The 13,217-nt window shown below is 51.9% G+C and overlaps 1 protein-coding gene across 1 annotated transcript in view; it reads left to right on the plus strand.

Annotated features, from left to right (window-relative positions):
* Positions 1 to 13,217, plus strand: part of Igsf5 (immunoglobulin superfamily member 5) — a 34,336-nt gene that overhangs the window by 1,418 nt on the left and 19,701 nt on the right. The window contains exons 2-3 of the mRNA XM_026399413.2: positions 3,267 to 3,587; positions 8,384 to 8,683. Of these exons, the coding sequence (XP_026255198.2) occupies positions 3,267 to 3,587; positions 8,384 to 8,683 (621 nt within the window). The remainder of the gene's footprint in view (positions 1 to 3,266; positions 3,588 to 8,383; positions 8,684 to 13,217) is intronic.

Genomic DNA, 13,217 nt, shown 5'->3' on the forward strand with positions numbered 1-13,217 from the left:
CCAATTTGGAAATGTGTTGCCGACGCTTCACTTAGGCTTCACCTGCAGAGACCTCTGAACACCTGGGGGCAGCGACTGGGGACACCCAATCCTCCCTCTCCACCTTGCCTGTGGTAGCTCTCCTGATACGGAACTCGACCACTTGATTTATTCACTAGTAACTATGCGCAGAACTTCTGTTGTGTGCCACTTGTTTCAGGCACTGGGAGCATGGCCGGGTATAGCCAGGCATAATCCTTGTTAACACCGAGCTTAGAGTCTAGTAGAGGAACAGTATTTGAGATCCTGTGATAGGATCATTTAGCCTAAATTGGGTATTCTGAAGGTTTCCCTGGGGAGGTAGCATCTGGGTGTGGAACTGAGGAGCAAGTGAGACTGGTGTTCCAGGGTGGTCAGCATGTGTGAAGGCCCTGGGGCTGGAAAGAATTGATGAGTCTGATAAACTGAAGGTCCAGTGGCCCGAGGTGGAGTTGGGGCGAATTGAAGCTGCTGTGGGACTGTGAGTTCAGTCTTCAGCATGAGTTGGTCTGTCCTAAGAGGAGAGAATCACTGAAACCAAGTCTGGGGTGTGGAGTGGGAGGTGGGGCAGGGCTGCCCGATCAGATGCCTGACTGCAGCATGGACAGCAGCTTTGCGGGGACTGGTGGTCTACGGGTGATCTCAACTCTTCCTGGGGACCTATCCCAGGGACTGAGCTGGGAGCTCACCTGCCCTGGGCCCTCCTTGTTCTGGCTCCTTTCTTGCCTTCCAGAGCTGCGTCCCAAAGCAGCACTCTCTCTGCCCGCCCCTGTCTGTCCCCTGCTCCTCCTGGGGGGAGCCCCACCTCCAGCCCTGCTTTCCCATCCATCCCCCGTTTTAAGTAGGAGAAGAGGGGATGAAGGGGCTGCAGGTGTGGCAAGGAGCCAGAGAAGAGGAGCCTGGGAAGGTGGAGGGCGGTCCACACAGGCTCCCACAACCTGAGCCAGGGAGGTGGCTGACGGCCCCTCCAGGGAGCAGAGGAAAGGCCTCCCTCCGCAGGAGTGACGCGGAGTTGAGGGTCCCTTGGTGGAGGACAAGCGGGAGCCACAGAGGCTGTGAGCGTGCTGCCCCTGAGTGTTTCACCCGGAGGGTGCCAGGCCGGGGTGAGAGGGCGGGGAATCAGGTCACTCTTGGGTGGCAGCTGGTTCTTTTCCTCAGAGCAGGAGAGCAGCCAAGGGGCCGGGGCTGGGAGCTGGGAATTGAAGAGCCCAGGGGAGAAGCTTCCAGGAGGATCAGCTGCTGCGGACGGAGCCAGGACCTGGCGTGGCTAACAGCCGCAGCTGGGCTCTGATCTTTCCCAGTTTCTCTTTGCTCTTAGGGGAGAGGGCCAGCCCAGGGAAGGGGAAGGTTCTGAGCAGAGGTTCTGTTGGTTAAAGGTCTTATTTACAGTTTTCTCCCACTCATCCTGGTGGGGCAGGCTCGCACACTCAGCTGCAGATAAGATACGAGGCCACGACCAGAAAAACAGCTTCTGACTCAGGAGGCCTGGCCCGGGGTGGTGGCTGAGGGTTCTGGCAGGACTGCGGGACTGTCGGGGGAATTTGGTGCTTAGCATTTGGTCCCTCCTGTTTGTGATTTAAAGGCCCATCAAACCCAAGGGGTTTCCATCCCACACAGACCCCCTTCCCCCTCTCCCCATCCCCTCCCCCCCCACCCATCTCCCCAGCTGCACCGGAAGCCTCACCCCTGGGTGCTGGGTTCTTCATCGCGGTGCAGGCTGACTTTGGAGTGAAAGGATGTGCCCGTCCCGTGCCCAGGGCTGGGGGGAGGTCTGGGTTCAGATGGGCTTGCTTGGAATTGCCTGCTGGGCTCCCCGGGGTGGGGGCAGGCTCGGTTCCCTGGCCTCACGGGGCACGTCCATCCCTCGTCTACCTGGCCAGGTGAGGTCAGGATGCCTGTCATCAGAGTGTGGAGCTGGGGCTGAGCTTGCTTCTTCCCTTGGGGTGAGTCTGCCCGTCCTTGAAGTGTGGCTCAGGGGAGCAGCGGGCTCCCGCGTGGCTTCCCTGGTACTCATGTCCGATTCCCGCTCTTGTGGCTTTTCACGTCTGTAGCTGAAGATCAAAGCTGTGGGCCGAGCGTCTTGCCCAGGTCAGGGAGGAGATCGACCTAAGTGTTTAAAGTCAGGCGTTGTCTCTTTTTCTGTCATGCTCCCGTCAAAACAAAGAATGGTGCCTGTTTTCCCGGACCCTGGATGGGCTTCCCGGGCCCTGACCTGCCCAGCTCTGCCCCAGCTCTGCCCTGGGCCAGCACGTCCTCCTGGTCTCCTCGCCTGGCCTGCAGCACTTCCCTCCCTCGCGTGGTTCCCGCAGGAGGCAGCGCTGTTCCCGCAGTGCCTTCTGGGTGCTCCGTGAGGTGCCCGTGGCAACGTGTGTCCTTCAGTGTGGCTCTTCCCCAGGAGCTGCAGGGCCGCAGGGAGACTCCTCTAGAACCTGCCTGACACTTGACCTCTACCAGGTCTGAAGGAAGGAGGGGAACTCACTCTACCTGGGACACCCAGGGCACATGGCAGGCCACCTGGCTGACTGGGGGTGGTTCCTAGGACACCAAAAGGCAACAGGAAAGTCCTGATGGAGAGAAACTAGGGTTTGGGGTGCGCCCCGGGCCAGGCTCTTCCTCTAGTGGCTTCAGAGGCGAAGAGCAGGGGATTCAGAGTGGGAAGGCCCGAGCTGGCCCAGGTCCACCACTGTGACTGCGAGTGCCGAGGGGTTGCTGGTGGACAGGGCTGGCTCCTCTGCAGTGTCAGGGAGGACCTGGTCACACCTCTCCGCTCCCAGTGGGTACCGGTGACCGTGGGTGTCTCTTGCTGGGAGGCCCAGGGCTCCATTCTTGGCCTCTATCTTCATTGGGTGGCCCTCTGTCCTTTCTCTTATAGGGGCACCTAGGATTGGACTTAAGGTCTGTCTTAAATCCAGGCTGATTTCATCTGGAGATCCTTAACTCATTACACCTGTGAAGGCCTTATTTAGAAAGGTCACATTCTGAGGTGGACCTGGTGGACATGGACTTTTAGGGGACAGTATTCCACACAGTGCAGCCCAGGGAGGGGAGGAGACTGGAAAGGAGGATGTGGTGGTGGCCTTGTGTCCCCGGGGAGCTCCTGGTCTCCTGGGGGCGCCCTGGAGTCAGGACCAGTAAGATGGGGTCTGAGCCATGGGGTGGACGTCCATTGGGGGGCACAACTGATAATAGAGAGGGTTACACTGCAGGGTCGACGTAGGTCACCACCTTGAGTACCGGTTGTTTTCTAGCTCCTGGATCCGGTTATCAGATCATAGAAGGTCCCCACAATGCGACCGTCCTGGAGGGCTCCGAGGCTCGCTTCAACTGCACCGTGTCCCCCGGCTGGAAGCTCATCATGTGGGCTCTCAAGGGCACGGTGGTCCTGAGCGTCACCCCCAGGGAGCCCATCATCACCAACGACCGCTTCACCTCCGCGAGTTACGAGGACGCGGGCGGGAACTTCATCTCCGAGATGATCATCCACGACGTGCAGCCCGGCGACTCGGGGTGGGTCAGATGCAGCCTCCAGAACAGTGACCGGGAAGGACTGGCTTTCCTTGCTGTCCAAGGTGTGTGTCCAGGTGGCCCCCACGCTGGGAAGCTGCGGTCCACTGGGTTGGCCATCGGAGGGTCAGAAGGGGCCTTATGAAGTCGAGGCCACACAGGGTGGCCCTGTTCTGCCTTCAGCTGGTGTCACCCTTGCCCTTGGAGAATGTGGTGTTTGTCACTGTCCTCCCTCCCTCCCTCCCCTGTCCCCATACAGCCCGGCCTTCAGTTTGCAGGGTGTAGAATCGCCCAGAACTAATATTTACTGTTTGTTCTTCGTCTCTCTCCTCCCTCCCTCACCTCTCCCTTTCCTTCTTCTTCCCCTTTCTCCTTCCTCTGCTTTTTTAAAAAAGACTGTTGGGATGGGCTTTGTCATTCTGGTCCCTTCCTGTCTCTCCCGGCCTTTCTGGACCCCATCCCTGCATCCTGCAGGATCAGGGACAGGCGCTCTCTCTGCTGCGGAGATGTGTGAGGATCACGGTCCCTGCTCTGGTTTTCCCTAGACGTCACCGTCTTTCTTCGCATACATTATTGACCAACTTTGAACATGCTTCAAGTTCCTTTTCTTCCTGGCTGAAGTTCCCCCACCTTGTCCTCTTCCCGCCCCTACTGCAGTGGTTATTACAGTCAGAGGTGTGTGTTCATCAGATATACCGAGCCTCTGAGAGAGAAGGGATGTGAACATAATGTGTCATGATGATAACTTCTTTTCTATTCTTAAAGGTAATGCTGAGATTCTGAAGATCATGTTACATACGAGGGGAAAAAAGTAAAGGGATGCTTGGCCAAGGATCTAGAATATTCTGATCCAAGTTCAATCCCTTTGTAGTCTTTCGCAGTATATTTATGTAGTGTTTATAGAGGCACAGGAACTAGTGGGGTTCTGGGTTTCCACGTTGGCACTACTTACAAGACACTGTGCCATATCTTTGAAATGATTTCCTACATCCATTTACATATTTGCCTCAGGGAAATTCCCAAAGATTCTGCCTATGTTCATGTTGCTGACATATCAGATTTCATAATATTCGATGGAGAGACATGTCTATTTCTATTTGCTTTTTTAAATGATTTTTTTACTGTAGAAATTGGTGAGCTACTGCAGTGTGTCATTCATTTTGTGTGGTTTAATGAGAGTTCAATGACATTTTCTAAGTAAGCGATCCTCTGAGGCCACCTAGGACCGCTGGCCTTTTGCACGAGCAGCTTCTTGCGATAATGACTTGTGGTATAATGGAAAGAACACAGGAGGAGAGCGTCAAAGGCACGAGCTCTGCATGGCTTTGTCTCCTAGAGAGACAGCTACCTCATCTTTTAAAAACCGGGATGAGGCTTCCCTGCCCACATCCTAGGCTTGCTGTGAAGACCAGGTGCACAAATGACTCAGGATAGTTTGGGGACTCCAAAGTCCCTTCCCTTCAATAGATGTCAGCAGAGCCAGGGCCACAGTGCCACACATTATTGTGACTTGAGGCCTCACTGCCTGGGGTCACGGTTCAGCTCTATGGCTAACCCCTGGTGTGACCCAGGACATGGCGTCCAGTGACCTTGTGCCCTAGTTCCTTCGCCTCAGGGCTGTCGTTGATGGAGAATGGATAAGGCTGGACACCCCAGGAATTTTCAGGAAGCAGGTTTACTTAGGCTGCAGTGCTCCAGAGGGACTCATGCCTATAAATCTCTGGATTTCCCAGAGTCTGGAAATTCCTTTAGATTAGACAGTGGCATCAGTGGGAACATGACAGTTACTCTTGTCTCATACTCGTAGGCTAGACAGAGGCTTCACACGTTGTGTCTGCAAAGCTGGCATCTACAAGAAAGAGGAAGCTCTGAACCACAGTGAGCTCTCTGCAGATCTCCTGTGAAATCCTGTTGGCGCTCTTTGTAAAAATCTTTCTGACAAGAGGAGAAGCTTAATCGTGGTGGGGGGGTCTTTTGGGTGGGGGTACCCAGTCTGCTTCATCATGGCATCTCAAAGGCGGGTCTGTGGAAGGTCTTCAGCACAGCACTGGGCTCAGCGCGGCCCCAGGACCATTTGCTTCATATTTATTGGGTTCCTAAAAAGAGCAGGCGTTTCTGTGCGACTCAAGATGAAAAGAGGAAGACACAGTTCCTGTCCTCAGGAGCCAGACAAGACCAGGGAGAGGCAAGTGGCCACACAGGTGCTGGCAGCCGTGAGGGAAGGAGGACAAGATTGGGGACCCACAGGGAAGGAGGTGACGGGCTCTGCCATTCTCCCAGAGCAACTTCCCAGAGAAGGCTTTGTCTGAGGTGTGCCTGGGAGGTCCGCCGACCTGGAAGCAGGAGCGAGAGAGGAGGAGGGAGCCTGGATGGGGAGTGGAGCATGAAGGCCTGGCTCCTCTCCCAAAGCCGCGAGTCCACAGGGTTGTCTGAATACGCCCAGTGCACATCGTTCTGTATGGTAATTGCTGTCATTTTGGGTTTTAATACAAATGAAAGAAGAAGCTTCTAGGGGAGGCAGAACTTTCTCCAGGGTCGTGCAGAGGGAACCCACAGGGCTGGGGCTGCGTGTCATCATTTCACCACGGCTCCATGGATCTGGGTGGCACTTTGTCGTTGGAGGAACAAATGTTTTCTGAGCAACAAGGTCTCCTTGAGGGAGAAAGGCAGCATCTTGAGAAAAGAGAGGATATGCCCACCAATTATCCAACAATGCTCATTTTTCCTACACGTATCAATAAGGAGCACCAAGAGTGGATGGAGCTCCAGTCTGAGTCATGCAAACTCTGTGGGAGCGCTGCAGTCATCCTCTTGTGGACAGAGTGTGTCCTGCTGCTGGATAAGCTCCGTGAAGCCAGCGGGGAAAGTGGAAGTCCAGCTGGGCACAAAGAAAATGCTCCAGATTACTGTGTGGGTCCTTTGATCAGCCTCACCAAACGGCCCTGGTGTTTTGAGGACCACTTGGCCCAGAGTTCAAGGTCCTCGGATCTTGTCTGAGGCCATACTGTTCCTTCCAGGGTCTGCATCTTAAGACCCCTCTCCATCAAACAAACACCGGACAGACACAGGACAAGTGCAAAACCCTGTGGACATAAGGGACAGTCCTTTCCCTGCTCTCATCGCATTCACAATGGCCTTTGAATTAGCAAAGGTGCCTTCTTACTCCAGGGAATATTCAGGAACGGAGGAGTTGGAAGTCTCAGAGTGGGTGGGTCAGGCCGAGCTGGTCTGGTTCGTGGGGCCTGGGACTGCTCAGCACCCAGGACCTCTCCAGGGCGTCAGAGTTCCCAGATGGGGGCTGGTTTCTGCTTTCCGTCTGGCAATTGCACAGGGAGCTTTTGGCTGGGCACTGGGAAGGTCTACAGGGCTCAGCAGGCCCGCGCTTTCCCCAAGTGAATAGGGACAATGGTACAAAGTCACGCGAGGACAAAAGGCCCCAAAGGCCCACTGGAGAGGAGGAAAGTCCCTTGGTCCAGCTTCAGAGTCCATGGTGCCACCAGCCTTGAAGAAAGCTGAGCCGCTGAGCTTTGGTCTGGTATCAAAGAAGAGCAGGATGATCTACAAAGGCGAGGAGCTTCCCGCACCATTGCAATTACATTTCAGTGTGAAGTGAGAGAGTCTTTACATCTTTCAAACAAAGCCATATATTGCAACAGATGGAAGGAAGAAGCAGGTGTGAGTTCCTGGCCAGACACCGAGATTTTGTATAAGTAGGAAACAACGTCACCCTTACTAATTTTTATTGGTTTAAAAATTAAGTTATTTTTAATGAGATATGTTGATCTATGTTGGCATGGAATAGGCTATTATTTTTGAATAGGCATATTAAAGTAAATATTTAATCTAAGTTTTAAATATGTTAACTATCAATAGAATCCATATAAATGAAAGGTCTTTGGGGTCCTCAGAGATTTTCAAGAGTTAAAAGATCCTGAAACCAAACTGAGAACCGCTGACCTGGTCAAATCACCTGATTGACAAGAGGAAAACAGCACCAGGATTTCGGTCTGTTTTTGAGGTGATGGCAATTTTTCAGCAGAGCCAGGAGCGAGGGCAGAGCCTTTGATTCCTAGTCCAGTGTTCTTTCCATTATATTACGTGGAGGGGAGTTTCAGCATGTGCAATTTGAATATTTCCATGCATGTGTATTTTGCTAAGGCTGTGTCTTTGCTGGAGCCAACACTCAGGTTGTGTTAGCAATATCAGCAAAAATAAGCAACATTTTCCCATGGATTATTTATATGGTGAACGCTGGTATAGGCAAAGGGGTTCTCGATAAAATTTTAAAAATAATTTATCCATTTTGATACATGATTTGGATTCATTATTTCTATCATCACCTCAGATTTGATTTTTGTTTAACATATGGCTACCATCATATTTTAAAGGCCATGTTGAAGACAGTAATGATGTCTCAGCATTTGTGATCCCCACAATAAATGAGACAAATGTGGTTGACCCCATGTCAAGGAGAGGCCTGTTTCCCGGGAGGTTCCAGGATCGGGCTGCCTTTGAAAAGAATCTGGAGGCTGTTTCCCTTCCTGCTTTTGCTCCTGGGGTGGCCCAGGACAATCCTGTGGCTCACTGCAGTGACTCTGTGGCCATGCATCTGTTTTCTCTTCCCCATAAAACGGTTCCCCAGAGCATCGTGGGCGATCTCACCTTCTCTCGAGAACCTGGCAGGTATACAAAGGTACACAGGTGAAATCTGAGCTGGGGTCTCCCAGGACAGACACAGCCTCGGGGCTTGGGGAAGAAAGTCTCCTGCCCCGTGATTGGGAACACGAATTGCCGCAGGAGAGGAGGAGCTGGCACTGCCAGCCACTGCCGATTCTCCGACTTTCTCTCTTCTCTTCCTCAGTCATGGGAGCGCTGCACATTCCCAATGACAGCATTGTAGTCACTGAGGACGAGCCTTGTACTGTCACTTGCCGCGCCCTGGGCTGGAGCCCACTCCCGAATATTTCCTGGGAGGTCGCCGTCCCCGTAAGCCAGTCGAGCTATTACTCCTTCCTGGAGCCCGGCGAGCCCCGCAGCACGGTGAGCGTCCTGGCCCTCACGCCGCAGGGCAACGGGACCCTGACTTGTGTGGCCAACCTGAGGAGTGTGCAGGCCCACAAGGCCGTGGCTGTCAACCTCACGGTGGTCCAGTCGCCGTCTGGTGAGTGAAGACTCTCTGCCTCATGTCCAGGGAATTGTGCCTTCCAGCTTCTGTTTTCTGTGTGGGGCTAAAACAATGCCTGAGAAAATCACAGGGGACCTTGGTTTCTAGCTGGGGATGGTCATGAAGACAAATATCTTGTGCTGTTGGCTTAAAGATCCTGCGATCTCTTCTGCACTTATAATTCATCTTAAGGTTTTTTTTTTTCCCCCTGAATTGCACATGAAAACCATTCAGAAGTCTTGCCAATCAATGATCACAAAAGAGCATTGGATTCAGAGACAGATACTTGGATTGAATATTTCCTGTAGCCTCTACTGACGCTGTTCCAGGTCGGTCCCACTCCTGAGGAGAGGAAGCAGGTCCCAGTGTTGCGGAGGGTGTTCGGGTTGCCTTGGGAGAATCACGAGGTTTGATCTAGTTTGCCCAGCAAATCCACGATGTGCCATGTTTCCATCGACTGTTTAGCTGGACTCAGGGATATGACTTTCAAGTCTAGATCCTTCAGTGGGATCTACATGGGGTCCTTGACAGGCCAGAGACCCTAACCAGCACCTTGCAGAGCCTATGAGCTCCAAGTGGTGTGGGTGGATGGGAGTGCGGGGGCGGTGGGGTTTTGGGTGCTCAGCCTGGAGATTCTCTCTAATGCCTTTGTTTCACAGAAGACCGAGGGAGGTCTGGAAAAGTGTTCTGCTCTAATCAGGAGCACTAGCTGGGCGGGGCAGAGTGAGTCCTGGAAGCTAAGGAGAGTTTTTCTCTTGGTCCAAAGCTTTTCCCACCATGCAACCACCATTACTTGAGGGTTTTCAAAGGTCAGAACAAAGCTCTAGCCAAAGCAAAATGATAATAATAATCCAATAACAAACAGCACTTTCCAACCACAAGAAAGAGGCACTGTCCCAAGCACTTCCCAAGTATTTTCACCACTGTGACCAAAAGACCTGACAAGAACAATTAGAGGAGGAAAAATTTATTTGGGGGCTCATGATTTCAGAAGTCTCAGTCCATAAAAGTCCAATACCACTCCTTGGGACCTAAGAGGAGGCAGAACGTCACGGCGGAAATGTGTGGCGGAGGAGAGTGGCTCAGGACGTGGTGATCAGGAAGTAGAGAGGACTAAATATACACCGGAAGGCCTGCTCTCAGTGACCCGGCTCCTCCAGCCGTACCCTCTCTGCCTGCAGTTCCCACCGGGAACTATCAGGGGATTGATTCACTGACGAGGTTGAGGCTCTCTAACCCGGTCATTTCAGCTCCAGACTTACTTTCTGGCATTTTCTCATACATTTTTGGGGGACACCTCACATCCAAACAGAACCTCAAATATGAACCAGGTTCACCTGCACAGCAACCCTAGTTGCTGTAAGGAGAGGTGACAGGGACAGTATTGACAGGAGTTTAACCAGGCCCTAGAGACAGTAGACAGTAGACAGCAGTCTGTCCCTAGGATCTGACCACCCACTCCACCCGCCACCGTGTGAGTGCCACTGAATTGTGTAAGGGCTTCCTGTGGCCGCTGTATGAGGTGTGGCAGATGACAGGCGGGGGCTGGGAGGACCAAAAGCAGGAGGTCACTGTCTGGTCCTTCTGGAGGCTGCAGTCCCAGGTCAGGGTGTTGCAGGGCTTGTTCCTCCTGAGGGCTGGGAGGGAGAATCTGTTCTGCTGCTCTCCCTTCGTTTCTGGTGTTGGCTGGTGGTCTTTGGCCATGTGTCTTTAGCCATCTTGATGGAACTCTGCCTTCATCTTCCCATGGTGTTCTCCCTGTGAGCAGACCCCCCAGTCATATTGGATCAGGGAGTCGTCTTACTCCAGAATGACCTCGACTTACATCTGCAATGCTTCTCTTTCAAAATAAGTTCACATTCTGAGGGATTTAGCGTGAGTTATTTTGGGGCACAGTTCATCCCATAACAGGAATCTCTGAACCTATCGAAAACTCTTCTGAGCCTAACCTGTTGTAAGCACCCACCATCTGTGCTCCATGCTACGTGGGTTGATCCCCAGGGCAGTGTTTGCTCACTCCCCTGATGTAAGCCTTCTTGTTTCCAATTCGGCTGTCCCCAGAGACCAGGCAGACAACAAAAATGAACACAGAAATGAATATATGCATCAGTTAGAGGATAGAGTGGTAGGGGAGGGGGGAACCAGAGCACACTTGCCCCCTCCACACAGAGCAGCTCACACCAGCTCCAGCTGATTGTTGCTGAGGGTATGTGGATCCAGTACTGCCAGCCCTAAGTACTCCATGACAAGGTAGAAATCTGGAATTCTATGTGAATTTCTGTGGCTTTTGAATGTTGTCGCTTCTTAAACCATTTTGTAACTCTGTAGGCTAAGCAAACACAATAACCATAAGGGGCCTTGTACTGTCCATTCCCCAGCCCTGTGTGATGTCTCCCTGTTTAAACAGACCCTCACTCCGTCACTCTGAGGTCTGTGGACTAGGAAAATGGTACTGCAGAGTCAAAATTTATCTCCAAGAGAACTAACTTGCAGCTATTATTTTCCAAATTCCAAGGAGCAGAAGTCTATTACAAGGATCCCTCCTCCTTTTCCCTCATCTAGAAGGTTCTGGAAGCCCTTTGTTCTGGAATAAGAAAGAGCAGGAGAGCGGCTCACTGGGGCAGCTGTCTCCCCTCCTGCTTGTTTGGTTGCACACACTCCAGCTCTTCCTGAGCTGGCTGTGGGATGTCGCTCTGGGTTGCTTAGGCCTGGTTCTGGTGGAGGCAGTGTTTCCAGGGCCGGGACATGAACCTTGTGTTTCTTGGAACTTAAGTCAAGGCTAGCTTATTCTAGCTGATTAAATTCAAGGAAATCTAGCTTTTCCCTACCAAGACAGTAGGTGGGGATAAGCTCAAATCCAAACCTAGTTTGCTTTTCTTTCTCCACCTTACTTTGAACAATTATAAAACCTTGACAACAGTTGTGGGGACAGTATAGGGAATACCTATGTTTCTTCATCGGGGTCACTAAATGTTCCCTAGATGCTTGTCATGCTCGTCTCCCTCCTTTTCTGTCCCTCGACCTTCCCCCAGAGTATCTGAGAGTCACCGGGAGATGGGATGACACTGTGTCTGTCATACGGGGAGGCCACTCTCCCACATAACCCCACATGGTGGGCTACCAGAAAGCTTAACCTTCATCCAGGACCATTGCACAGGATGGGGTCTGTACTTCCAGTATCTCTGATAATGTAATATGTAGTGAGTTGTTTCCCCCAAACTGGAGTTAGCTTTGGGTGTCAGGGCTTCAGTCTCCTTGAAGTTCAAATGGCTCCCCGAACTTTTTGCCTCTCAGGGTCTAAACATTTTTGAAGGGTCCAGTCTACTTCTGAAGGATTCTCCCCAATTTGGATTTTTTTTTCCTAATTTTTTCCCAGCATACTTTGCACTGGGCTAAATATAATCTTGCAAGATGTACGTAATGCCACATGGGCACACGAGGACAGTGTTCTCTATCATTGGTAATGAGTATGTCTGTGGCATCTCCTGGATCTCTCCAGTGAAAAGCTACCCTTTTGCCTTAATAATTCACATCGGATCCATGCACACTGTGGGAAGGCGCTGTTTCTCCACAGCCTTCCACCTAATAACTTTTGCATTTACTGCTAAGTCCCTGCTGGAATGTGTTATTTCTATGCTGGCTGTAAACCAGCCTTTCTATATTTAGTTGTTGGCATTCTTTTGTAAAGAAGAGACCTTCTTTTCTTCCTTTCGTCTCTCTTTTCCTTCCTGTTTTGGTATGGACTCATTTTTCCCAATCCATTGTATTGCACTCTTGTCATTATTCCTTTTGATGCTCAGCTTGGTCCCAGGGTGGCCTGCAGGAGTCCTTTCAAGCTGTCTTGGTGTTTTTTTGATGTTTCTCTCTCACTTTCTAAGCACTTGGTCCAGTCAGTGTTCCAGACTCACTCTGCACCTCCGTGTCCCAGCCTGGAATTGGCCACGTCGGCACGGAGCTGACCAGCTTGCCTTTACGCTACTTAAATATGATGAAGTCTGGTCCAGGCTTTGAAAGGAAGACTGAAAAAAATGCATAAGCCTTCTGTATTCTGTAAAGAAGTGTCCGTTGAAGCACGTAGTTTGCAGGGTAGCAGGGCAGCCAGGAGCTCTTGCAGGACCAATGGTACCCTATAGAAAGGGATTTTAGAGATTAGGTAGCCAGCATTTTTTTTTCCTGCTATAGGGGCAGGGCAGAGGGAGGGCATTTAATGTCCCTTGTAGGTTGACTCAGTGGAATTCTGCAGGGACCAAACGAGTGCTTTACCTTCAGTGGCTAGAGGCAGGACGGCTGGGTAGGAGGTTTAGCGGGTGGGCGGCAGTGAGTCTGTCCTTATTGGACTCATTTGGAAAAGGGTCATTAGTTTCTAAATTATTCATCCAGGTCTGGAGCAGCTGGTGCTGGCAGTGTGTTATGTGTTTTGTGCAAGTTTTATTGGCGGAAGTCTCCGTCCCAGCCTTGGCTGGTGCAGCTGGCCCGAGGCTGCAAGTGGCAGAGCCAGGTTTCCAGGGAGCCGAGAGGGATCAGCTCTGCC

This window comes from Urocitellus parryii, chromosome 2, assembly GCF_045843805.1.
Source record: "Urocitellus parryii isolate mUroPar1 chromosome 2, mUroPar1.hap1, whole genome shotgun sequence".
Classification (NCBI taxonomy): domain Eukaryota; kingdom Metazoa; phylum Chordata; class Mammalia; order Rodentia; family Sciuridae; genus Urocitellus; species Urocitellus parryii.